The sequence below is a fragment of the Nerophis lumbriciformis genome, linkage group LG01 (assembly GCF_033978685.3).
Source record: "Nerophis lumbriciformis linkage group LG01, RoL_Nlum_v2.1, whole genome shotgun sequence".
NCBI classification, from domain to species: Eukaryota; Metazoa; Chordata; class Actinopteri; order Syngnathiformes; family Syngnathidae; genus Nerophis; species Nerophis lumbriciformis.
The window spans coordinates 25,910,258-25,937,143 of NC_084548.2; the positions used below are offsets into that span (position 1 = coordinate 25,910,258).

Below are 26,886 nucleotides of genomic sequence, written 5' to 3' on the forward strand. Positions count from 1 at the left end.
AGAACATGCAAACTCCACACAGAAAGATGCCGAGCCCGGGATTGAACCCAAGACTACTCAGGACCTTCGTATTGTGAGGCAGATGCACTAACCCCTCTGCCACTGTACCCTTTTTTGATTATTTGACAATGGAGAAAGCTGGTAGATCTCATGGGTCTAACCAAATGTTGATGACATTCTGCATTGAGTGGTTGCATTTCACTATTAAAAGGGCGAGAAGAAAAAGTGGTTAAATGATGCACTTGTCATTTCCAGTATTACAACAGTAATTGCTTCGGCCAGCAATACACTATCAAAACGTGCACACTCAGCAAGTACTAAGTACGCAGTTTACACACTATACTTATTCTGGTGTACTGATGGAGGTATTCCGTGAGATACAGTACTGCATTCTTCCTGTCCACATTCTGCAAGACACAGTTTTGACACACCTTCAAAGTTGAACAGATTGTTGTTCAATGCCAGGAAACCTATTGACTTTTTAATGATCCTGCAAAGATCAAAAGGAACGCCATCACACACGCCCAGTCCACTCAGGGGGCACCTCTGATCAACTTCTTCTTGTGTCTGCAACAAGCAGGGATGCACAAGAGACCATCTGCCAAGTGCTACCTGAAACACAGCCTGTCTGCCCCCACCCTCTTTGAATATATTCATTTTATATTTGGATAGATTTTTACTGCTGCCTTCCCAACTACACAAAAGAAAATACTTTGTAATCTAGTCTTAAAGGGGAACTAGTAACTACACTTTTTTTTTTTTAATTTTGCCTATCGTTCACAATCATTGCGAAAGACATGAGGACGGATGGATTTTTTTTAATGCATTCTAAATATTATATAAATGTGATCAAAAGTCCGCTTACAATGGAGTGTATAGAGCCACTCTATTCTGCCCATAAAGCCCTTAAAAAACATTCAAACTCCTCTATTAAGGTTTTATATACATGATGTAAGTATATATGTAATGTAGTAATAGGCACATCTATAATAACATTTAATATTTACATATTTTGAAGCATACACGGCGCATTCACTTAAAAAACTCATCATGTCGTTTGCTTTTATTTTCTTCATCACTGATTTCTGCTCACTGCAGACTTTATGAGAGCCAACAAACTGCTGTCATTAGGATGCCGACTGCTAGGATGTTCATATATTCCCATTTATATGAAAAATGTCTCATAATCCTCACAAAAAAAAGGGGTGGGGAGCAAGCGCTTTTTTCGTGTCGTTCTCGCCGGTTCCAGGTCCAAAACAGCGGTCAAAGTGTCCCAACTTGTCGGATTATCTCCTCAGCCATCTACTGTCCAGATGAGATGCATGATTTATGATCTACAATAAACTTACAGGAAGCGAGGAAACAGCAGACCACTCGAGGATGTAAACATAAGGACACACGGTAGTGAATCACGGCGCCGCTATAAATAGTTCATCTGCATTAGCACTTATGATAACAATATCACTAATACCTGGTTAATATTCAAGTCACAAAATGTAAATTGAGTATTGTTGGCGCTTTTTGAATGGTTATTTATCGGAATGGTGGAGCTCCCATTGACTCCACTGTAAGCTGACTTTTATTTCCGTTTATTTAATATTTGGAATGCATTAAAAAAAAATCCATCAATTTCATAAAGATTGTGAACGATAGGCAACATTCCCAAAAAAAGTTCCCCTTTCAAAATTGTGCTTTTGCTAAACTGTAAGTTTGAGTTAGCCTCGATTCTTCACGCCTCACTTCAAAAACAAATAATTGGGCCAATTATTTTTGGTTAAGTATTTTATGCAACATTAAAAGGGACCTAGGTTGATTTTAATCTGCATTTAACACACTTCCTTTTGGTCTAAATAATATGTACTGGATATGCTCTGGTGTCAATTTTGCGTACATTTTCCTTGAGATTGCAAATGAAACCCTCACACCCCACCATCTCCAAAAGTATCATAATGTATCTTTTTAAATTGTACGCTGTTAAAGGCCTACTGAAATGCGATTATCTTATTCAAACGGGGATAGCAGGTCCATTCTATGTGTCATACTTGATCATTTCGCGATATTGCCATATTTTTGCTGACAGGATTTAGTACAGAACATCGACAATAAAGTTCGCAACTTTTGGTTGCTGATAAAAAAGCTTTGCATGTACCAGAAGTAGCAGACGATATGCGCGTGACGTCACAGGTTGTGGAGCTCCTCACATCTGCACATTGTTTACAATCATGGCAACGAGCAGCGCGAGCGATTGGGACCGAGAAAGTGACGATTTCCCTGTTAATTTGAGCGAGGATGAAAGATTCGTGGATGAGGAAAGTGAGAGTGAAGGACTAGAGGGCAGTGGGAGCAATTCAGATAGGGAAGATGCTGTGAGAGGCGGGTGGGACCTGATATTCAGCTGGGAATGACTAAAACAGTAAATAAACACAAGGCATATATATACTCTATTAGCCACAACACAACCAGGCTTATATTTAATATGCCACAAATCAATTCCGCATAACATTTCGCGCGAAATTTAAAATTTGCACTTTAGTAAGCTAACCCGGCCGTATTGGCATGTGTTGCAATGTTAAGATTTCATCATTGATATATAAACTATCAGACTGCGTGGTCGGTAGTAGTGGGTTTCAGTAGGCCTTTAAATATATATCTTGAAGATGAACATCACCACTGTTTCTTCTTTCAGACACGGTTTAGAAATAATTTATATAATTTATAAATATATAGATTCACCAGTTACAACATTAGGTACCCAATGCTGCATGAAAAAGCTGCTTTTACCAGCGTTTATATAACTACATGTCACACTTCGGTGTTATTGTGTGAATGCCACGATTAGACGAAAACAACACTTTATCCTACCGTTCGTACCTCAAACCAAATACAGGTGGTAATGTCACAATGGTGCCATTTTTTTCATCTGAGTTGTTTCCAACTTTGGATAACAGCAGAGGGGGAGAAGGCTCGCTGACAGCATGTACTAGGATGCCCACATAAGTACGTCCACTAAACTGTGACGTAACAAATGGCCAAATGTTTAAAAAAGAGTCCAAAACACAGTGTTTAGAGGCATCAAAAACTGCGTGCGAGCTCACACACAAATGCAGGAACCTTATAATTTGACACGTTGGCATTGTATCCATCATTGTAACAACATCCATAGGTCAGAAAAGAAGGATATCATAAAAAGTCACGTATAATTAACAAATGGACTGAATACAAATGTTTGATGCAATATTTTTGTAAGGAGGCGCTTAATTGTGTCTGTGTGTGTGTGTGTGTGTGTGTGTGTGTGTGTGTGTGTGTGTGTGTGTGTGTGTGTGTGTGTGTGTTCTGGCAATGCTTGCTTAAAGGGGACATCGCTCTGTTTACACAGTCACCTTTAGGGGACCTCTGAAGGTATGGGGACAAAAAAACAGATCCATTCTGAATCTGCCTAAGTGATTTTTAAGCTTTGGCCCATAAAACACGTTTACTGGTTAGTTTGAGTGTGAGACATTTGCACAGCAGCATTTGCCGCTTATTTTTCCAAAAACAAAATCTGGTTTAGTGTTTCTTAGGATGACATTTTCATACAGCATGATTATAAAACATTTTTACCTTAAAGTATGATTCACAATTCAGAATTGTCCATTCTTCTATATATGGTAGTTGGAGTTGCAGACAACTTCATTACTGCTAAATAGCAGTTTTCAGTAATGTCAAAGAAGATGCAGGATTTGCTTTAACATTTAAGTGGTGAAACTTCCTATAAGAGGACAGGTAGTGCTGTATTCTGAGGATCATGTCATATTTAATTTGAACTTCTTTTTTTTTTTTAATGGTCCTCAGTAGTCACGTACAAATTTGTGTGAATTATGCAAAATGATTTAAATTTGGTCCCCATGAACCATATTAACTCTTTTTCCCCAGGGTCCACAGTAAGAATGATCAGCACATTACTTCATCAATCCAGAGATTTAAAGACGTGTATGAGCTCACTGGGCGGGTGGTCCCCACAAGTGATGATCAAAAACTTGGTCCCCATTCTAAATGATAACCAGTATGTGTGTGTGTGTGTGTGTGTGTGTGTGTGTGTGTGTGTGTGTGTGTGTGTGTGTGTGTGTGTGTGTGTGTGTGTGTGTGTGTGTGTGTGTGTGTGTGTGTGTGTGTGTGTGCGTGCGTGTAGTACCTGACAGAAGCCATCCCACAGCAGGAACTGGTGTTGAACCGAGTGACATCTGCAGGCGAGGACATCAGCCAGATGAGTACGCCAGACGATGCCTCCCGCCTCCGAGTGCAGCTCCAATTATTAAATACTCGCTGGGCTCACATCTGCCAGCAGCTCAATGAGCGCAAGAGAAGGTGAGTTTGGGGTATTGTTTACATTTAACTGATTCTACTACCTAATCTGCACTTTTAAAACGGTACCAGTGCTTAAATGGTGCCCGAACTGGTAATTAAAACATTAAAAAGACGCCAATTTCTGTAAACAGCTGCATTAGAGATCAGTTAAAAAAAAGGGCGATATCGGCCTGATCAGATCTCACAACTGGGACCTCTCTACTAATTTCTAAACGTATCTATATTATTATTATTATTAATATCATTATTATTATTATAATTATTAATGATGGTGGTATAATGGTGATAATATTGTACACTGATATTTGAACAATAATATGTTTTTGTATTTAATGTGTTCTAATGCATTTTAACCAGGAAATAGGTTTCCTCAACAGTTAGAAACGGTGATTGTTGTTCATCTTAATTCACATCTGATCTTTTCTTTTTTTATACATGTATACTAGGGATGGATATCTTCACCTTAGAAGCCGATTCGATGCGCATCTCGATACATGATCACCGATACGATACAGTAACAATACAATGAAGCCTCTTGCCGATAAGATGCAATACGATTCACCCCTGTCAACGATACGATACCATGCAATGTGATTTACTCCTATTCTCGATACATTTCACTCCTATTCTGAATACAATGCGATTCAAAACTATTTCATAATGATACAACATAGACCTTACAAAGGGGTTCAGTTCAGTACCATTCAATTCAGAAACGTTTAAGTCTGCATCCAGTCTCTTGCCTCAGAAGCTTAACTCTTCCTTACTCTCTGTATGAACTTGAAGGTTGCATTTCACACTGCGTTTTTGTGTTGAGCAAACCAATACACCTATTTAAAAATAACAATTCACTATTTGAAAATGAAATTACATTTTATTATCAAGCACTCCTTTCTGCTTATTATTAACATAACTCAATTGTAGAGTGCACTCTCCACTCTTTTCACGTTACTTAGAGATTCCATTACCTCCGCTTTTACTTTAGTGTAGAGATTTGGTATTTCCTTGTTGGAAAAGAACCGCCTTTGGGGTATTTTGTACCTGTGGGTCAAAAGCGTTTGCCATGAACCTGAACCCCTCGTTCTCCAAAACGCTATATGGCTGCATGCCTTTACGTATGAGACGGCGTTGATCAGCATCAGTGATCAGGTGGAATTAGCTGCCAAAGGCTTATTTTGTCCAAAGAACATTGTGATGGTCCTGCTGTTATCACTATTCGAGCTTGGCGTGGGGCTGCATCTGATTCGGCACAATCCAAACTAGAGGGCAGCCGCTGAATTATCCATGCGGTGCCGTCTCTTCATATGTGTAGCCAAGTTTGTCGTGCTACTCATGTATTTGATAGATGCACGGCATTCTTTACATATTGCATGCGTCTTGTCAATCTTACTGTCTTTCTTATAAAAGCCGAAGTATTTCTATACGTTCGATTTATGCGAGTGTTTGGGAACATCGAATATCTCTTCTCCATCATCCATGTCGCGTACACTGTTCAGTGCTGCTCCCTCCCGTAACTGAGTTTCCTTCTGTACACTGCAACAAGTCAGTGTTCAAAACCAGGAAAAAAAAAATACAAACATTAGGGGTATTTTATTTGAACAAAGCAAAATTATCTGCCAATAGAACAAGAAAATTCAGCCTTTCAAGACTTTCCAAAACAAGTAAAATTAGCTAACCTCAATGAACCCAAAAATACCTTAAAATAAGTATATTCTCACTAATAACAAGTCCACTTTTCTTGGTAGAAATTTTTTTTTGACCTTTTTGCTCAATATGTTGACAAATATTATTGAATTAAGTAATTGCTAGTGCCATTATCTTGACATAATGATATGCGCTCGGCGTTACATTTCTTGAAACAAGCAAACTTATACTAAAAACGAAGTTATTGTTCTTAATGGAAAGGCAACAAGGCAACCGCTTGTTACTCTCGGGGTCTACTAGCCGCTCAGTCAAATCATATGGTCTAAAAATGCATTTTTCCATCGATAACATGACATCATTGCGCCAAGTGCGTGCTCTTTCAGTCAATTAGTGCGCATATATACAGCCCGGCCCCCGGCCAAAAATGTTTTAATTGTAATTTTGAAGAATTTATCTGAATGTGCATGAACTATTTCTGTTCAAAATTGTTAGAAATGTCACATGTTAAATGTTTAAATATTCACTGTCAGTTTACTGTACTGTGCTAAATGTACTACTATATGAGTACGTGTTTTCTATTGTTTCATTGAAAATAAAACAGCAAAGTCCATTTGGCTGTCATCTGTTTTAATTATGAGACACAATTGTGTCAAAGTCCTGATTTTTTTTTTCATGCTTGAAATAAGAAATTATTACTTTAAAAAAGTAGTTTTATACTTGTGAGTGTTGATGACACAGCTTTGCAACAGTTGATATTCTAGTTTCAAGCATGTTTTACTCAATATTGGTCATAAAATCTCAGCAACAAGCTGCAATATCTTACTGAGATAATTTAGCACCAAAACCCTTAAAACAAGTAAAACACTCTAACATAAAATCTGCTTAGTGAGAAGAATTATCTTATCAGACAGAAAATAAGCATATATCACTCTTATTTGAGATATTTAATCTTACTTAGATTTCAGTTTTTGCAGTGTACCCGCCCCGGAAATACGACAGTCAGGGCTGCCAATCAGATCTTACCATAGACCTCCATGGATCTCACTAGGGATGGACAGATTCACCGATTCGCACCGGTGGTTCGAATCAACCACTTGGGATGCGACTGCACCGGTACATTCATGCATCGTTAAACAACAGGGGCACGTTCGTGATGCATCGGATCTTGCCTCTTTTTATCGGTTAATTTCATGCATCCGATCGGTATTAATATGTTCTATTATTTCCTGCTCAGCCCAGTGTCACTTTTTATAGCAACTTGTTTTATATAGTCTCGGTTGTTTATTTTTCACGTGAGATCTTATACGACTTGTTGTGTCCTGCAGGTCAGCAGAGGCACAAGCGTCGGCAGCACAGTTGCAGGAGCGCATGGGCTCCGTGCTGGGTTGGCTGGACATGGCAGAGAATGTCCTGGCCCTCCCTCTGCAACCTGCTGAGCCGCAACACCTCAGACACACATTGGGCAAAGTACAGGTACTGTCATCACACCGTGCCCCCGTCATCCACACAGCACAACGTGATTTACCGCAAAATGCACTTCTTTCATATTTGCGTATTCGTACATGTGTGCATGCACTGCAAAAAGTCAGTGTTCAAAAACAAGAAAAAAAAAAAAAAAATGAGGGGTATTTTATTTGAACTAAGCAAAATTATCTGCCAATAGAACAAGAAAATTTGGCAATTTCCAAAACAAGTCAAATTAGCTAACCTCAATGAACCCCAAAATACCTTAAAATAAGTATATTCTCACTAATAACAAGTGCACTTTTCTTGGTAGAAAAAAAAGAGACCGTTTTGCTCAATATGTTGAAAAATATTCTTAAAATAAGTAAATGCTAGTGCCATTATCTTGACATAATGATATGCGCTCGGCATTACATTTCTTGAAACCAGCAAACTTATACTAAAAACTAGTCTATTTTTCTTAATGGAAAGGCAACAAGGCAACCGCTTGTTACTCTCTGGGTTTCCTAGCCGCTCAGGCAAATCATATGGTCTAAAAATGCATTTTTCCATCGATAACATGACATCATCACGCCAAGTGCGTGCTCTTTCAGTCAATTAATGCGCATATATACAGCCCGGCCCCTGGCCAAAATGTTTTTAATTGTAATTTTGAGGAATTTATCTGAATGTGCATGAACTATTTCTGTTCAAAATTGTTTGAAATGTCAAATGTTAAATGTTTAAATATTCACTGTCAGTTTACTGTACTGTGCCAACTGTACTACTATATGAGTACCTATTTTCTATTGTTTCATTGAAAATAAAACAGCACAGTCAATTTGGCTGTCATCAGTTTTAATTATGAGACACAATTGTGTCAAAATTATGATTTTTTTTTTCATGCTTGAAATAAGAAATTATTACTTTAAAAAAAGTAGTTTTATACTTGTGAGTGTTGATGACACTCAATATAGGTCATCAAATCTCAGCAACAAGCTGTAATATCTTTCTGAGATCATTTAGGACCAAAACCCTTAAAACAAGTAAACTACTCTAACATAATATCTGCTTAGTGAGAAGAATTATCTTATAAGACAGAAAATAAGCAAATATCACCCTTATTTGAGATATTTAATCTTACTTAGATTTCAGTTTTTGCAGTGTGGAGAGATGTGTTAGGATTCTATTTAAATACGACTGTGAAGTTTTTGGACGATGACATGAGTGAATACTGTACAAAATAATGTGTTTAAGAAGTACAAATACTCAAGACAAAAATAAGTTTACCTGAGAACAAAGTGTAAACCAAGAACAACAGCCATAGCTCTGGAAATAGTTTAGAACTACGAATGAGAATAATAACCAAAAGAGCTAATACTTTGACCACGTATAGCCAGAACCAAACAAACGTTTAAGAAAAGGAGTAACAAGGCAGTCCAACAAGAAGCTGAAAGAACAGGAAAAAAGTAACAAAGAAAAACCTGCGCGTAACAGAGCGTGAAAAAAAAACTACAAGTACAAAAGACTAGGAATTAACACATGGAAGCAAAGAAGTTTTAGCACAGACAAGAAAACTCCATTAAAACCATGTGGAATAATCCTTGGATTTTTTTTTCTTCTTCTTCATATGTTGTCTAATGGAGGTCGGCCAATAGCCACCTTCCATAATGGAGTGTGAACCAGGAAGGCCACAACAGTCCAGTGTCCACTATCTATTGTGTTACTAGATTTTAAAAAACAACTGAATAAAACATCGCTTTTGTTACACTGATAATATTGCATCCTTTCACTAATAGTAATATTAATAGATTAGATTTATATAGTGCTTTTTTCTAGACACTCAAAACGCTTCACAGAGAAGTGAGAACCCTTTATTTAATTACTTCACATTCACACATGGTTGGTGGTAAGCTACATTTGTAGCCACAGCTGCCCTGGGGGTATACTGACGGAAGCGTGGCTGCCAATTTGCGCCTACCAAACATTTATTCACTTTCATATACATACCAGTGGGAGTGGCACTGGGAGTGAGGGTGAAGTATCTTGCCCAAGGACACAACAGCAGGGATCGAACCTGGAACCCTCAAGTTGCTGGCACGGCCGCACTATCCATCGCGCCACGCTTTCCCCTACTTAAAGAGACACTCAAAGCGCTACACAAAAATACAAAACTAATAAGCTAGCATAGCGTCGAGCAGAAAATAAAAATAGTCGCCAAGAGCAAATAGCATGAAAAGACTTTGGCGTGGCAAGAAAACTACTAAGAGTGGAAAAAACAAGAAAAACGCAATAGTCGTGTAGAGCGAGCATTGATTCAGCAACTAATTCTGGGAGACATGAGGGTATAAAGGAGAGTAATTGGGGCAAAAACCGGTGAGGACGCTAATCAATAAACAGAAGGCATGTGCAGCTAATCAGCAAACCTAGCAACAAGAAAGTAAACAAAAAGGAGAGCGCACTGCCACATAAATGGATTCATACATAGGAAGGAGCGCTAAGGAAATCACTAAACTCCAAAAAAATAACAAAAACTAGAGATGTCCGATGATGGCTTTTTGGCCTATATCTGATATTGTCCAACTCTTAATTACCGATTCCGATATCAACCGATACCGATATATACAGTCATGGAATTAACACATTATTATGCCTAATTTTGTTGTGATGCACCGCTGGATGCATTAAACAATGTAACAAGGTTTTCCAAAATAAATCAACTCAAGTTATGGAAAAAAGTGCCAACATGGCACTGCCATATTTATTATTGAAGTCACAAAGTGCATTATTGTTTTTAACATGCCTCAAAACAACAGCTTGGAATTTGGGACATGCTCTCCCTGAGAGAGCATGAGGAGGTTGAGGTGGGGGGTTCAACGGGGGTGTATATTGTAGCGTCCCGGAAGAGTTAGTGCTGCAAGGGGTTCTGGGTATTTGTTCTGTTGTGTTAATGTTGTGTTACGGTGCGGATGTTCTCCCGAAATGTGTTTGTCATTCTTGTTTGGTGTGGGTTCACAGTGTGGCGCATATTTGCAACAGTGTTAAAGTTGTTTTTACGGCCACCCTCAGTGTGACCTGTATGGCTTTTGATCAAGTATGCTTTGCATTCACTTGTGTGTGTGAAAAGCCGTAGGTATTATGTGACTGGGCCGGCACGCAAAGGCAGTGCCTTTAAGGTTTATTTGTGCTCTGTACTTCTCCCTACGTCCGTGTAAACAGCGGCGTTTTAAAAAGTCATAAATGTAACTTTTTGAAACCGATACCGATAATTTCCGATATCACATTTTAAAGCATTTATCGGCCGATTATATCGGCAGTCCGATATTATCGGACATCCCTAATAAAAACACAAAAGAAGACATGAACTGGGTAATCGGGTCATGACAGATGTGCCCTCCTCCACCTAGTGCATTGCCAAAATAAAAGCCAGCAACTCTCCTGTATAAACTGCTATGTTGTCATTTGTTCTTCTACTGATCACTACACCTAATAAATTAAAAACTGAAGCAGCAACCCCAACCCTACCAGCCCCCATTTTTGATGCATCGGTGTAAACTTCTAAATATTCTGAGAAGTTTCTTCAGATGTATGATGTCACACTCATGCAACTGCAGTTCTTAAAGTTAAAGTTAAAGTACCAATGATTGTCACACACACACTAAGTGTGGCGAAATGATTCTCTGCATTTGACCCATCACCCTTGATCACCCCCTGGGAGGTGAGGGGAGCAGTGGGCAGCAGCGGTGGCCACGCCCGCGAATCATTTTTGGTGATTTAACCCCCAATTCCAACCCTTGATGCTGAGTGCCAAGCAGGGAGGTAATGGGTCCCATTTTTATAGTCTTTGGTATGACTCGGCCGGGGTTTGAACTCCCAACCTACCGATATCAGGACGGACACTCTAACCACTAGGCCACTGAGTAGCCATCCTAAATCTTCATGAGGTTATAATCTGGGTACTTTTTCAAAATTTCTTGTAATCAGACCATAATTTCGGTATATTAGAGGGAATTTTTACCTAGGCAAAAATGTTGAATTTTGAAAAAGTATATGAATAAGAAGACATAATGAACCTTTTGGAGCAAATCTGGGTACTTCCTGACGCAGAATTTACCTCACTGCTCCAGACTAAGCTGCCTGAAACAGAGCAGAAAACAAGAAAAGCCAGACAAAACAGCAACAACAAAAGCATGACTGGCGTGAGAATATAGTATTATTTGAGTAGTATCAAATGAGATGATTTCACCTTAGTTATTTTTAATATGTGTGTGTTAGAGATGCGCGGTTTGCGGACACAACCGCCCGATCCGCGGATTATCCGCGGATCGGGGGGTAGAAAAAAAAAAGAAAAAGATTTTATCCGCGGGTCGGGTCGGGCGGTTGAAATAAAAAAAAATTAGATTTTAAATAGATTCAGGCGGGTGGCAGTTAAACCAATTCGGAAATATATATACATAGTTAAATGTTGTTACCCACATACGAAAAACGAGCAGGCACCTGCAGCATATGCCACAACAGAAGAAGAAAATAAAAGAGATGGACACTTTTACGGAGCGGAGAAGGGACGCCTCGCCGGGGTCCGGGACCGAGGCCCCTTCCCCCGAGAGGGCCCCACCGGGAGCCGTAGCTGAGGTGATCCGCGAGAAGGGCCCGACGCACGTCCAGGGTCACCACCGCGCCCACCGCACCGACACCCCGCCTCGTCCGCCTTCGCCTCGTCCGCCTTCGCCGCGGCCGGCGTCACGCGCAGCAGGTAAGCAGCTTACCTGCCCGCCACCCCCGTGGCCGGGGGCTCGTAAAAGGGGTCACTCCGCGCGCTCCGCCCGCGCAGCTTACCTGCCCGCCACCCCTGTTGCCGGGGGCGCGTAACAGGGGTCACTCCGCGCGCAGTGCGCTCACGAAAGGGGTGGGGCTCACCCTGGTTGATATAGACAGCAGGACGGTGGCCATGTAAGTCGGAACCCGCTAAGGAGTGTGTAACAACCCACCTGCCGAATCAACTAGCCCTGAAAATGGATGGCGCTGGAGCGTCGGGCCCATACCCGGCCGTCGCCGGCAGCGAGAGTCGCGAGGGCTAGGCCGCGACGAGTAGGATGGCCGCCGTGGTGCGCGCTGAAGCCTCGGGCGCGAGCCCGGGTGGTGCGCGCTGAAGCCTCGGGCGCGAGCCCGGGTGGAGCCGCCGCGGGTGCGAGGGACATCGCACCTCCACGCGCTTGGAGGTGCGCTCAGCGCGGCTCCCATATGATTGCGCACTGGTGTGCGTCTGGGCCGTGACAGCGTGGCACGCATTGAATGTCTGTGCTGCATTGGATCAGTCTCCTTTCTTTAACAGGCAAAAGCTTTACAACCTCACTAATGCCTTGCATCGTCTATATTAGATATATAACAACGGGCGGGTGCGGGCGGATGCGGTTTTGATTAAATGTTAGATCGGGTGGATGGCGGATGGTTGACGACTTTCTGATGCGGTTGCGGATGAAATAATTGCCTATCCGCGCATCTCTAGTGTGTGTATTTACATTATGTTTGTGTGTGCACATGCCGAGGCAAGCATCTATACTCTAAGACTAAAATGCCATTAGTTAAAATTCAACACAGATAAGTCGAAGCAGAGATTTACTATTGCTTCAATTGTTTTGAAATGTACATGTGTTTCTGTGTGTGTGCTCGGTTTATGTGTCAGGCATGTATGGAAGAACTTCCCGGCAAGAAAGCAGTGGTGGAGGACCTGAACATGCGACATCGACAGATTCCTGCTGATAAACAAAAAGACATCAAGATCATCAATTCTCGCTTTGAAAAGGTAAAGTGTGGTGGAAGGTCCGAATCTTAAACAGCAACAAAAGTGAATTTAGTACAAAAGTTTTATTTACCCATAATCAAATGGTTCAAGGTTGGATTGAATTGTCATGCAAACAGACAACGTCCTCCGGAGACGTTGGATGAATCGAGAATCATCCGAATCATACATAGACTTGGTCTACTTGGCCATTTATGTGTTTCCCTCATGTGTCAAGGTCCCGTTGTTTTGGACCTGTTTATTCTGCAACCTCCTTGAATCCTTTAGCCATAACAAACAATCAAAACATTTTGTACAATGGTCAGGCCGACCATATATTCAACTCTAACCCACATATGCTCCTTCAATGGTTCAGAATAGAAAAAAGAGAAACAAGCAGACATTCTTAATGCTTTTCGACCTTGCTCTCTCTCCGGACTTCGACAGACACAAAATATGGTTCAAAGGTCAGAAATTCCACCACAAAGGGGTTTTTTCAATGTAGTTAAAGGTGGTCTCCAGGTGTAACTTGTAATAAACATTAGGAAGCATCTGTGTGTTCAAGTCAGACAACAGAGTTTGGCTGGTCCACCAAAATGATGTCTGGATGTCTCAATTACTTTTTCTGAAGTTGCCATGGCAAAAACTGATTTTCACCCTAATAAGGTATCCATTGACCGCTCCAGGACGTACAATTCATACACTGGGTCTAAGGTGGTACAGTATGATCACGCAGACACTCCCTTTCAACTCTTGTCAAAAATACAGACTTCACACTTTTTACAAGTCTTTATATAAACCACTGAACCAATAAAATTGAACCCTATTTCATCTTTATGTTGTCAAAGTGTTCGTGCAAGAACAAAGGAGAGGGTATTTTTTATAAACCGAAAGTACATGCCGACAATGACGCTTCGGCTTTCTCTTGGTGAAAAAAAAGATCCACGTCGTTCAATATAAGCGTTACATGCCATTTGGATGCTGAGGTGGACCGTGTTTGTAAACACTGCCACCGTGTGTACAGTCGTAAAAAACAAGTCAAGCCAAATAAAAATAAAAATGTTTAAACGTGACATACGCAAAATCCTACCCTGGACCCAAGAGATTTATATCTACAAAAGCATGAAAAGGACTTCATTATTTTATAGGTAAAAGAGTTCAACTGTGACGTTTTTTTAATTTGAAAAAAAATATGGCGCGCCACCCATCAGTCTTCCTGTTCTGTCTACCCGTCTTTGGACAGGTTGTACTGAAAACAAATTGCCTTCTGGGGACAAATACATTTGAACTTAAATTTTTTATGTGCCACATTGTCTTCATTCAGGTATCCAAGGCTCTGCCTGAGCGCGCGCTGGAGATTGAGATTCTGCTGCGGGACCTGGAGGGACTTCAGGGTCAGTTGGACTATTTGTCAGGCTGGACATCCAAAACCAGAACCCACCTGGAGCACACTCCAGAGGAGCCCCCACCAAGTGTAGGATACACACACACACACTCATGCATACAGACTCACACACACACGACTTTGTTGACATACTTTTTTATGCTGTGGCAGCTCATCGAGGAAGTGCAAGTCAAGCAGCTCCAAGTTGAGTCGGTTCTTGAGCGAGCGAATCAGTTCTACAAAGATGTTCCTCCGAGTCATTCAGAGAAGGTGTGCTATAATTAAACCCAACAAGCATAATTTATAAATATCTGTGCTGTCCAATGATACATTCTTTAATCACATTAATCAATTTTTTAAATTTGCATTAATCACGATTAATCACAGTTGCTACAAAATAGTTGCTTGACTTATCTGTGGTACTTTTGTTGACAACATATACTCCACCAACGCTGTTTATTGTCCACGGCTTGTTGTCGATGTAGTAGTGTTCTTACTAGCGGCTGCCTCAAAAACTTGTTTTGCTTTTAAAATGCACTGTATTTTATATTCAACTTATCACACTGTGATAATAGAATGAATCGCTGCAGTGCATGCAGATGACCTTGGTTTTATCCAAAGTCCTGTTGGGGTGTATTTTGAAGTTACATTTCCAACAGTCAGACTCTCCTCACTTATCTTTGCACATAGCAATCATCGTTTAAGATACATTACGCAATTAATCTGTGTTTATACATGATTAATACAATATTTTTTTTAGGTTAATCACATGTGTTAACTTTTACACTGACAACCCTAATAAATAAATATTACAGATTTTCCTGAGCCATGAGACATTTGCTAATGGTGTAGTTCTTTTGTCAAAGATACAAAATATCAGAACATGTTATGCATGTAATAAACGTCTACTGCAGAAGATGCCGTCTCTTAGGGATCATATGTTACAGTGACGTGCGGTGAGGTTGAAGGCTGGTGAGGCACTGACTTCATCACAGTCAGATTTACAAACATATGAACCCTAAAGAGTATCTTATTCACCATTTGATTGGCAGCAGTTAACGGGTTATGTTTAAAAGCTCATACCAGCATTCTTCCCTGCTTGGCACTCAGCATCAAGGGTTGGAATTGGGGGTTAAATCACCAAAAATGATTCCCGGGCGCGGCGCCGCTGCTGCCCACTGCTCCCCTCACCTCCCAGGGGGTGATCAAGGGGATGGGTCAAATGCAGACGACAAATTTCATTACACCTAGTGTGTGTGTGACAATCATTGGTACTTTAACTTAACTTTAACTTTACACATACAAACTGTAGCACACAAAAAAGCACATTTAATAAAAAAAACGTTATTATGGTCTTACCTTTACTTATAAATTAAGTCCATGCAACTAAAGCCCTCACTTAAACTTTCCACGTTCAAGATTGAATCTATTTAAAAAAGTGTAACCGAGGGTTTATAAATGTCGCCTATACTGTATGAAACTACAAAATAACAAACACGGAGGCTCCAGTTTACACGAGGACCACTTTATTTACCTTCTTTCAAAAACCTCCGCAACGTGTCATCACTTCCGCTCTTAGCGCCTTCAAAATAAGAGCTCAAGGCATATACTGTATAACAGCGCATAACAGGAACTTAACATCACAAAGAAGAAAGCCCATGAAAATAGGTTACAAAAGTTATTTAATAAGAAGCCAAAAAGTGCAAAAACAATAATGTTCGTGTTGGAGGAGTTGTGAATTAGATACACCTGCAGTCTGCAGGTGTGCCTAATGTTGTGGCCCTGCAGTCATTCACAACTCCTCCAACACGAACATTATTGTTTTTGCACTTTTTGGCTTCTTATGAAATAACTTTTTTAAATAGATTCAATCTTGCACGTGGAAAGTTTAAGTGTGGGCTTTAGTTGATATAACAATTCTACGGCGGGGGTGCAGGAGGCGGGATTACTGGAGCCTCAGCCAGTGCGTCTTTTGCAGCCGTTTTATGATCGCTCAGCACAAGAAATACGTTACACACATACAGTTGTTGACAAAATACACTGTACATTATATACCTCAGCTAACTAAACTATGGAAATGTATAATATAGTTCATATAGCAATACAGTCTCACTGCACAGCAGGCCAGCAGTTAGCCGAGTCCGGAATCCATGTTGAGGCACTGAGTGACGTTCCTCAACTGGCTGCTGATCACCGCACCGTCTCTTCTCAGTATTTGAACGACAAATGTGAAAATTCAGCGATTTTGAATAAAAATAATCTAAAACTGGTGAAGTTAAATGGAAAATAACTTTATAGTATAATCACTGGATACATATAACAATTTAATTAATTTTTTGTATTTTACATTATTTTTCTTTCCATGATAGCAGGTGAGGCCCTGCCTCACCTGCCTCTAGTGACTGCATGTCACTGATATGTTATATCTTTGCAACCGAATCTGCTTCATACAATACATCTGGTCTATATTTTGAAGTTTATTCACGCATGCAAGAGATTGTTAGAGAGCATCTATTTGACATTGGCTGCCAGAACCTCAACTGAACAACCAAATACTGTATCCTACTTTTTGTCTGTGTGTGTTAACAGGTGAGGTACATGAAGGTGCGAGAAGACTGGTTAGTCATCATGGAGTTGTTGCGGCAGCATCAGGAGAGGAAAAACCTTCTTGTGGCAAAGAAAGCCAGTAAGTCTTCAAGAGAATGTTACTGTTCAGGTGCTCTTGCTCGCTGGTGCCAACATTTCAGGGGGTCTTAAAAACTTCACCACACCGGAGCTGTGGCAAAGCCTCAGTCTGTAGCTCTTGGAACTGACTATGTGGACGTACAGTCAGATACATAAGTCATGACAAGCAAAACTTGACTTAGCACTTGGTTGAGAACCCCTCCCAGGAAAATCTTGGTCCAATCTAACCCTCTTATTTTCCAAGACCTTAAGATTTTAAGGCTGTTGTTTGTCCTGTCAGATTGTCTAGGAAATTAAGGTGCGGAAACTGGCTCGGATACTTTAGGATCTTCATGTACTTCTTCTTCAGCCACTGTGTTGTTGCTTTGGTCTTTTGGTTCTTCTCAGGCCACAAAGGTTTCCATCCAAGATGTCGAGAGTACATTGCATTGTTCTTCAGCCGCTCAATGTCTTAAATACGTCCTGTACTGTTTCCACCTTCATGTGGTTGGGTTCATATTCAGCATTTATCTGCAAACAAACACGTCCAGTCTACGTGATGCCAAACACCTCCATTGTGTAGTCATGTGACCTCATCACATTGGCCTTGTCGCCTTGTGTGACTCATGCAGGAGTTGATTTTTATACTTCAGACAGTACATGTGTCTTCTTGAGTACTGCAGGATGTCAATTCATTACAACTTTTCTTTGCTGACTGTACTCCCAACTCCATTGCTATCATTAACCAACACCTACCTTGGAATTATTGGCTGCTCCCTCACCTTTCTCACAATTATTCTTAGCCTGGTGAAATCTTGCACGGAGCTCCAGAGTGAGGGTGATTCACTATTATCTTGATTTTTTCTAATGATCAATTATTGTGTCAATAGTGATATTTTTTTCACCAAGCTACTAGCTGATGGTCTTGTAATCCATTCCATTCTTGTGCAGGTCTAAAAGATTTTCCTTAACGTCCTTTGACAGCCCTTTAGTGTGGCCCATGCTGGTGTCGAGGTTTGAATGAAAGAGTTTCTGTGTGACAGGTGTCTTTTTTACATAGGAGATGAGATTAGTAGTACTTTCCTATTATTAACCTGACTTAGCCACTCTTAATTAAACCACTCCACTCTAGCCTTTTAAAATGGTACGAGGGGGCTGCTGGGTTGCATTTGTGTTGCTCTGCTGTTGTATTGTTTTTGTTTAACATTTAAACATCCAACGTTATGTGTGCTTTCCAGATGAAATGCTTACTGGTAGTTTCCAGTCTGAGGCTGCAGCCCTGGCGCAGTTTAACAAGTCGTGGGCAGAACTCACTGATTGGCTGACAATGCTGGACAACATGGTGCAGAACAAGCGTGTGGTGGTGGCTGACCTGGATGACATTAACGACAACATTGGCCAACTGAAGGTGACTGAATGTCTGCGCACATTGTTCCATCAGCTGCTAATGTTTTTTTTCCAACGGTGATTTTAAATCAGCATGCTACCAATTGCTCACCTCTGACCCACAGCATTAAGGACAGACTTGGTGGCTTCTGGGCTTACGCTTTTAAAGTATTTTAACTAGAGATGATAAATGCTTTAAAATGTAATATCGGAAATTATCGGTATCGTTTTTTTTATTATCGGTATCCCTTTTCTTTTTATTTTTTTTATTTTTTTTTTTTATTAAATCAACATAAAAACCCAATATACACTTACAATTAGTGCACCAACCCAAAAAACCTCCCTCCCCCATTTACACTCATTCACACAAAAGGGTTGTTTCTTTCTGTTATTAATATTCTGGTTCCTACATTATATATCAATATATATCAATACAGTCTGCAAGGGATACAGTTCGTAAGCCATACTTGCCAACCCTCCCGGATTTTCCGGGAGACTCCCGAAATTCAGCGCCTCTCCCGAAAACCTCCCGGGACAAATTATCTCCCGAAAATCTCCCGAAATTCAGGCGGACTCAGGTCCGTGTGCCTGCCCAATGACGTTATAACTGTAGAATGATCGAGGGCGAGTTCTTGGTTTCTTATGTGGGTTTATTGTTAGGCAGTTTCATTAACGTCCTCCCAACGCGGTAACAACACACAACAGCAGTCACGTTTTGGTCTACCGTAAAGCAGTTTGTCTGCCGTAAACAGCAATGTTGTGACTCTCTTAAACAGGACAATACTGCCATCTAGTGCATTTGATGAAAGCACTTTTGTGCGTGCCACACAGCAATGCATCATCAGAGAGGGTGTTCAGCATGGTTAGAAAAATAGTGACAGAGAATAGAACAAGGATGGACAATTCAACCCTTAACTCAACAAGTATATGTGTAAATAAATGAACACTAAAATTCAAATATTTCTTATATATATATATATATATATATATATATATATATATATATATATATATATATATATATATATATATATATATATATATATACATATACAATAAAAGAAATATATATTTATAGCTAGAATTCACTGAAAGTCAAGTATTTCTTATATATATATATATACAATAAAATAAATATATATTTATAGTTAGAATTAACTGAAAGTCAAGTATTTCTTATATATATATATATATATATATATATATATATATATATATATATATATATATATATATATATATATATATATATATATATATATATGAAATATATATATATATATATATATATATATGAAATATATATATCGGAAATCGGAGGTCTCAAGCAGCACACATGATTGTGCGTGCTGCTGGTCCACTAATAGTACCAACCTTTAACATTTAATTTTACTCATTTTCATGAATTACTAGTTTCTATGTAACTGTTTTTATATTGTTTTACTTTCTTTTTTATTCAAGAAAATGTTTTTAATTTATTTATCTTATTTTATTTTATTAATATTTAAAAAAAAAGGACCTTATCTTCACCATACCTGGTTGTCCAAATTAGGCATAATAATGTGTTAATTCCGCGACTGTATATATCAGTATCGGTTGATATCGGTATCGGAGTTGGACAATATCGGAATATCGGATATCGGCAAAAAAACATTATCGGACATCCCTAATTTGAACCTAGACATATGTCAACAAATGAAAATCGTAAAAATGCTAATAGCCAGCAGGAATTCAGACTTCTGGATAATGGCCGTGTGATGTTTTACCTGCCTATTTGTCACCGGTCATCTTCACTAAAGTATTTACGGCGCTTCCCTTTTTCCACATTTTGTTATGTTACAGCCAACGTTCCCTCTAAGGTGCGCGCCTGCGCAATTGCACATTGCTCACACGACCTCTGCGCACAAAATCAAATCCCCTCTGAACTCTAAACAAAATAAACAGATAATTTGTTCTGTATGATTTTGCAACGCAACTGTGAGTAACAGGTGACGGCATGCGGCCACAACAGAGAAAACAATGTTCATCAACTCTGTTGAATTAGGACGCTTTAAAGAGGGCAGGAATTATATCCATCACTTTATTGAGCAGAATTGTTTTTTGGCTGTAACCACAACAAAAACGTAGTAAAAAAACAACTTATATTTAGCAAAACTGGTCATTGTCTGCCGCACAAACCAGGCTTAAACCCACTCTTTGTCATCTGTCATATTGGCACCAACGCACAAACTCACTGCACTTCGCCAGTGATGCATTTACGGCAACACAAAAAGTCAGATAACTCCAACACCACACAAAGTTTCAATTCCAGATCGTTACACTATAACTCCCCAAACAGATGTGCGTATCATACTGTCATTTATTAAGAATGTTAATTTATAGTATGAATATTAATCATGGAATGCTGTTACTAGATTACAGAAATGCTGATAAAAAGATATATTATGCGGAACTAAATGTGATCTCTGGAAGGGGTACACATTATTTCCAAAGCTGGACCCCCACCTAGACATAAAACCCTAGCACTCTAGCACACAGCTCATGAAAAACAAGATTGTATTTGCTGTATTCATTTACATGGGCCAAATCATTTATATTAGAAAAGAACTGTAATGAAAATGACTGCTGTCATTTGATTATTAAAATAAAACATTTAACTTGTTATTAAGTTAGCTTTGGGACAGGTGTGCTACTGGTGTGGCTATAGTGTGCACGTCTGATGTTGTCACATGTGCTCCACTGAATGCTCAGGGAGTTTTTGCGTTTGCTCACACACATGAACAATTACAGGGAACATTGGTTACAGCCTTATTCCAAAATGGACTAAATTAATTTTTGTCCTGTCGATTGTGATGGCTGAGTCATACCAAAGACTATAAAAATGGGACCCATTACCTCCCTGCTTGGCACTCAGCATCAAGGGTTGGAATTGGGGGTTAAATCACCAAAAATGATTCCCGGGCGCGGCCACCGCTGCTGCTCACTGCTCCCCTCACCTCCCAGGGGGTGATCAAGGGTGATGGGTCAAATGCAGAGGATAATTTCGCCACACCTAGTGTGTGTGTGTCAATCATTGGTACTTTAACTTTAACTGATGTCATATTAATACTTTTTTTCCACCCCCATCCGGAGAGTGACCAACAGACAGGCACGTATTTTAACCCTTGAACATGCCCGCATGCCTCGCCTCTTTTCAGCCTCACATCCCGCCGCTCTCGACACCGCGGCCACACAGCCTGAGCACGGCCACACACGACACCTGCTCGTCTCCCAAATACGCGTTACACTATGTGCACAAAAATTAGGCTGCAACAATGCGTTAAGGCTGACTGTAGGAACAGATCTAATATTTTCTAGCATCCAACATATAACAACTCTTTGGTCAATCACGACCATCTTTGCTCGCCTGCGACAACTACAAGCCAAATAATAGAAATTAGCATTTTTCCCCCTATTGTCATTTTGAGGAAAAATATTAATTAATTCTGGTTTGGAGTAAGGCTGTAACATAACAAAATGTGGAAAAAGTGAAGCACTGTGAATATGTTCCGTATGCACTGTAAGTGCAATATTGTGCTGTATTTTTTAATTTTAAATTATCTATTTGGAGAGAGCCTCTCTTTTTTCTGTTTTTGTTTTTTCTTTGTCAGTTTTATATGTTTCTTTTCATTGAGATCCTCACTGAAAATGTTATGTTTGCATCATGATGATGAAGAATCTTGAATTATTTCTTGAATGCATTGTATATTGAAAGTCAATTATAACCTGATCATTTCTCCGCCTATTTTCATGTCAATGTACAATGTATTTTATTGTCAATGTACAAACCCCGTTTCCATATGAGTCGGGAAATTGTGTTAGATGTACATATAAACGGAATACAATGATTTGCAAATCATTTTCAACCCATATTCAGTTGAATATGCTACAAAGACAACATATTTGATGTTCAAACTGATAAACATTTTTTTTGCAAATAATCATTAACTTTAGAATTTGATGCCAGCAACACGTGCCAAAGAAGTTGGGAAAGGTGGCAATAAATACTGATAAAGTTGAGGAATGCTCATCAAACACTTATTTGGAACATCCCACAGGTGAACAGGCAAATTGGGAACAGGTGGGTGCCATGATTGGGTATAAAAGTAGATTCCATGAAATGCTCTGTCATTCACAAACAAGGATGGGGCGAGGGTCACCACCTTGTCAACAAATGCGTGAGCAAATTGTTGAACAGTTTAAGAAAAACCTTTCTCAACCAGCTATTGCAAGGAATTTAGGGATTTCACCATCTACGGTCCGTAATATCATCAAAGGGTTCAGAGAATCTGGAGAAATCACTGCACGTAAGCAGCTAAGCCCGTGACCTTCGATCCCTCAGGCTGTACTGCATCAACAAGCGACATCAGTGTGTAAAGGATATCACCACATGGGCTCAGGAACACTTCAGAAACCCACTGTCAGTAACTACAGTTGGTCGCTACATCTGTAAGTGCAAGTTAAAACTCTCCTATGCAAGGCGAAATCCGTTTATCAACAACACCCAGAAACGCCGTCGGCTATGCTGGGCCTGAGCTCATCTAAGATGGACTGATACAAAGTGGAAAAGTGTTCTGTGGTCTGACGAGTCCACATTTCAAATTGTTTTTGGAAACTGTGGACGTCGTGTCCTCCGCACCAAAGAGGAAAAGAACCATCCGGATTGTTATAGGCGCAAAGTTGAAAAGCCAGCATCTGTGATGGTATGGGGGTGTATTAGTGCCCAAGACATGGGTAACTTACACATCTGTGAAGGCGCCATTAATGCTGAAAGGTACATACAGGTTTTGCCATCTGAGCAACGTTACCATGGACGCCCCTGCTTATTTCAGCAAGACAATGCCAAGCCACGTGTTACATCAACGTGGCTTCATAGTAAAAGAGTGCGGGTACTAGACTGGCCTGCCTGTAGTCCAGACCTGTCTCCCATTGAAAATGTGTGTCGCATTATGAAGCCTAAAATACCACAACGGAGACCCCCGGACTGTTGAACAACTTAAGCTGTACATCAAGCAAGAATGGGAAAGAATTCCACCTGAGAAGCTTCAAAAAGGTGTCTCTTCAGTTCCCAAACGTTTACTGAGTGTTTTTAAAAGGAAAGGCCATGTAACACAGTGGTGAACATGCCCTTTCCCAAATACTTTGGCACGTGTTGCAGCCATGAAATTCTAAGTTAATTATTATTTGCAAAAAAAAAAAAAGTTTATGAGTTTGAACATCAAATATCTTGTCTTTGTAGTGCATTCAATTGAATATGGGTTGAAAATGATTTGCAAATCATTGTATTCCGTTTATATTTACATCTAACAACATTTCCCAACTCATATGGAAACGGGGTTTGTAAAATCCATCCTTCCATCCATCCATTTTCTTGTGCCTCTCGGGTCGTGAGGGTGGCTGGAGCCTATCCCAGCTGCATTCGGGCGGAAGGCAGAGTACACCCTGGACAAGTCGCCTCCTCATCTGAGGGCCAAAACAGATAGACAACATTCACACTCACTTTCACACACGAGGGCCAATTTAGTGTTGCCAATCAACTTATCCCCTGGTGCATGTCTTTGGAGGTGGGAAAAAGCCGGAGTACACAGTCACGGGGAGAACACGCAAACTCCACACACAGAGAAGACCCCGAGCCCGGGGATCTAACCCTGGAGCTGGGGGGATGATTAACTCCTTGATGTTTTGTATGTGTTCAGACATCTTTGCAGGAGCTAGATCAGCGACGCCCTCTTCTGGACAGACAGGTCACTGCGGCCCAAAACCTAAAAAACAAAACCAGTAACCAGGACACACGCAACGCTATCACTGAGCGCAGTAAGTCACACACAAACACACACACACACACACACACACACACACACACACACACACACACACACACACACACACACACACACAGGTTATGTGAGCAACTCAACGTGAATTATTATGTACTTCAGTTTGCTATAATGACATGTGCTGCAATCTCGATGTCTAAAATGGGCTTGTACCTCTAAAATCACCAAAATATTGCTGTCATTAATGGTACAATGCTTTCAGTATATTCAGGTTAATATTGAATTAAAATTCAAATATTTAATGATTAATACAGAAAGTTAAAATAACATACATCTAGATTATTTGTCTTTCTTGTACTGACTGGATTTCCCTCTTCTTTAAATCAGCTGTGTATCAAACTCCTTAACATTTTTGTAATGAAACAAAAACTTGGTAAAAACTAAAACAAGAGAAACATTCAAATATCCAATGAAATATTGCTTTTCTGCAGAACTTTGGCGTGCAAAACTTTGTCACATAGGCTTACGCTTTTTTTGTAGACGAACCCCCACTCTGCTTTGTATGAGAGCCTCATTTTCTCGGAGCAGCTTTGGCGCAGTCCCTTGGATTACTGTCATGACGTGTATATCCATGAGAAGCACAGAACCTGTAGTTCAAGAAACTGTTGGATTTATTTCCATTTGCACACTTAGTTTAAGACTAATGGTAGTTTAAAACTAGCATTGCAAATTTAAAGTCCATTTTAATTGAATCCAATTAAAACACTTTGTTCATCTCTGGGGGCTAAATAAAAGCACATATAGCAGAATATTCCGTTTCCAACTTCTATGTGAGATCGATGTTTTTTCAGCTTTCCTCCACCTAACGTGATCAGACATGACGCCATTTGACAGCTGTTTTTCTCTCCAATCTGCCCTCACACAGTCCATCCACCTCTTCTTCGGTGTGCCTCTCCCCCTCCTTCCCTGTATCTCTCGAGGCATACTTCTCCCCACGTAGGTCTCTTTTCATCACATGACCGCACCACTGTAGTCTTCTTGTACCTCCTTCAATATCTCCACCACTTTTGAAATTCTTCTTACCTTTTCATTCTGGATCTTATCCATTGTGATTACTCCACTCATACATTAGCATTCTCATGTCTGCGACATCAAACTTTTTCTTCTGACCCTTCTTCATTGCAGTTTTAGCTCCATATATCATTGCAAACCTTTCTGACACAACGCTGACTGGGGATCGAACACAGTACTTACATACTCTTCCCTTCACCTTTACGTTTGTTTCTACAATCCCGTAGAACCCCGAACAACATCTTCCAGTTATTCCACTGCAATTTACTTGTTACTTTTGTGTCTGAATTCCCGTCCTCTGCCACCTTCAATCTTAGGTATTTCAACTTATCTACTCTCTTCAACCTTTTCCACTGTTAATATTTACCCTCGACTGCCTCTCTGCTCGTACTGAATAGCACAATGTCATAAGCAAACGGCATACACCATAGGACCAGTCTCTTATAACATCCATAATCCGATTAAACAGATATGGGCTTAACAAAAAAACGAAGAGAAGATGCGTTACCCGGCGCGTAGGAAGCCCGGGGCCCTCCTCCGGAGCTAGGCCCGGAAACAGGGCTCGTCAGCGGGCTAGCCACGGAGCCCGGCCGGGCACAGCCCGAAGAAGCTACGTGGACACACCATCTTCTCCGCCACGTGGGCCCACCACCCGCGGTCGGAACCAGTGGGGTTGGGTGCGCTGCCAAGTGGATGGCAGTGAAAGTGGAGCCTCCAGACGGACCAATTCGGGGCAGCAGAGGCTGACTTTCGGGACGTGGAACGTCTCTACGCTGGTGGGGAAGGAGCCTGAGCTGGTGCGAGATGTGGAGGGCTACCGGTTGGATCTGGTGGGGCTTACCTCTACGCATAGCAAGGGCTCTGAAACCACACTCCTGGGCAAGGGATGGACCTTTTTCACTTCTGGAGTTGCTCAGGGTGTGAGGGCCCAGGCGGGTGTGGGGTTACTCACGAGTGCCCGGCTGAGTGCCTGTACATTGGAGTTCACCCCAGTGGACAAGAGGGTCGCCTCCCTTCGCCTTAGGGTTGTTGGGGGAAAAACTCTGACTGTTGTTTGTGCATACGCACCAAACAAGAGTTCAGAGTATTCGGCCTTCTTGGACACCTTGCATGGGGTCCTGTATGGGGCGCTGGCAGGGAATTCCATAGTCTTGCTGGGGGACTTCAACGCGCATGTGGGCAATGACAGAACTGGCATGATTGGGAGGAATGGTCTCCCTGATCTGAACCTGAGTGGTGGATTGTTATTGGACTTCTGTGCTAGTCACGGACTTGCGATAACAAACACCATGTTCAAGCATAAGGATGCTCATAGGTGTACCTGGTACCAGAGCACCCTAGGCCAAAGATCAATG

The 26,886-nt window shown here is 40.6% G+C and overlaps 1 protein-coding gene across 2 annotated transcripts in view; it reads left to right on the top strand.

Annotated features, from left to right (window-relative positions):
- The window catches only part of dmd (dystrophin), a 586,555-nt gene that overhangs the window by 399,705 nt on the left and 159,964 nt on the right, over window positions 1-26,886 (top strand). For both annotated transcript variants that reach the window (XM_061978041.1, XM_061978050.1), the window contains 8 exons: window positions 4,169-4,344; window positions 7,314-7,461; window positions 13,115-13,234; window positions 14,535-14,684; window positions 14,766-14,864; window positions 17,184-17,280; window positions 18,497-18,666; window positions 24,380-24,497. In XM_061978041.1, coding sequence (XP_061834025.1) covers window positions 4,169-4,344; window positions 7,314-7,461; window positions 13,115-13,234; window positions 14,535-14,684; window positions 14,766-14,864; window positions 17,184-17,280; window positions 18,497-18,666; window positions 24,380-24,497 — 1,078 coding nt within the window. The remainder of the gene's footprint in view (window positions 1-4,168; window positions 4,345-7,313; window positions 7,462-13,114; window positions 13,235-14,534; window positions 14,685-14,765; window positions 14,865-17,183; window positions 17,281-18,496; window positions 18,667-24,379; window positions 24,498-26,886) is intronic.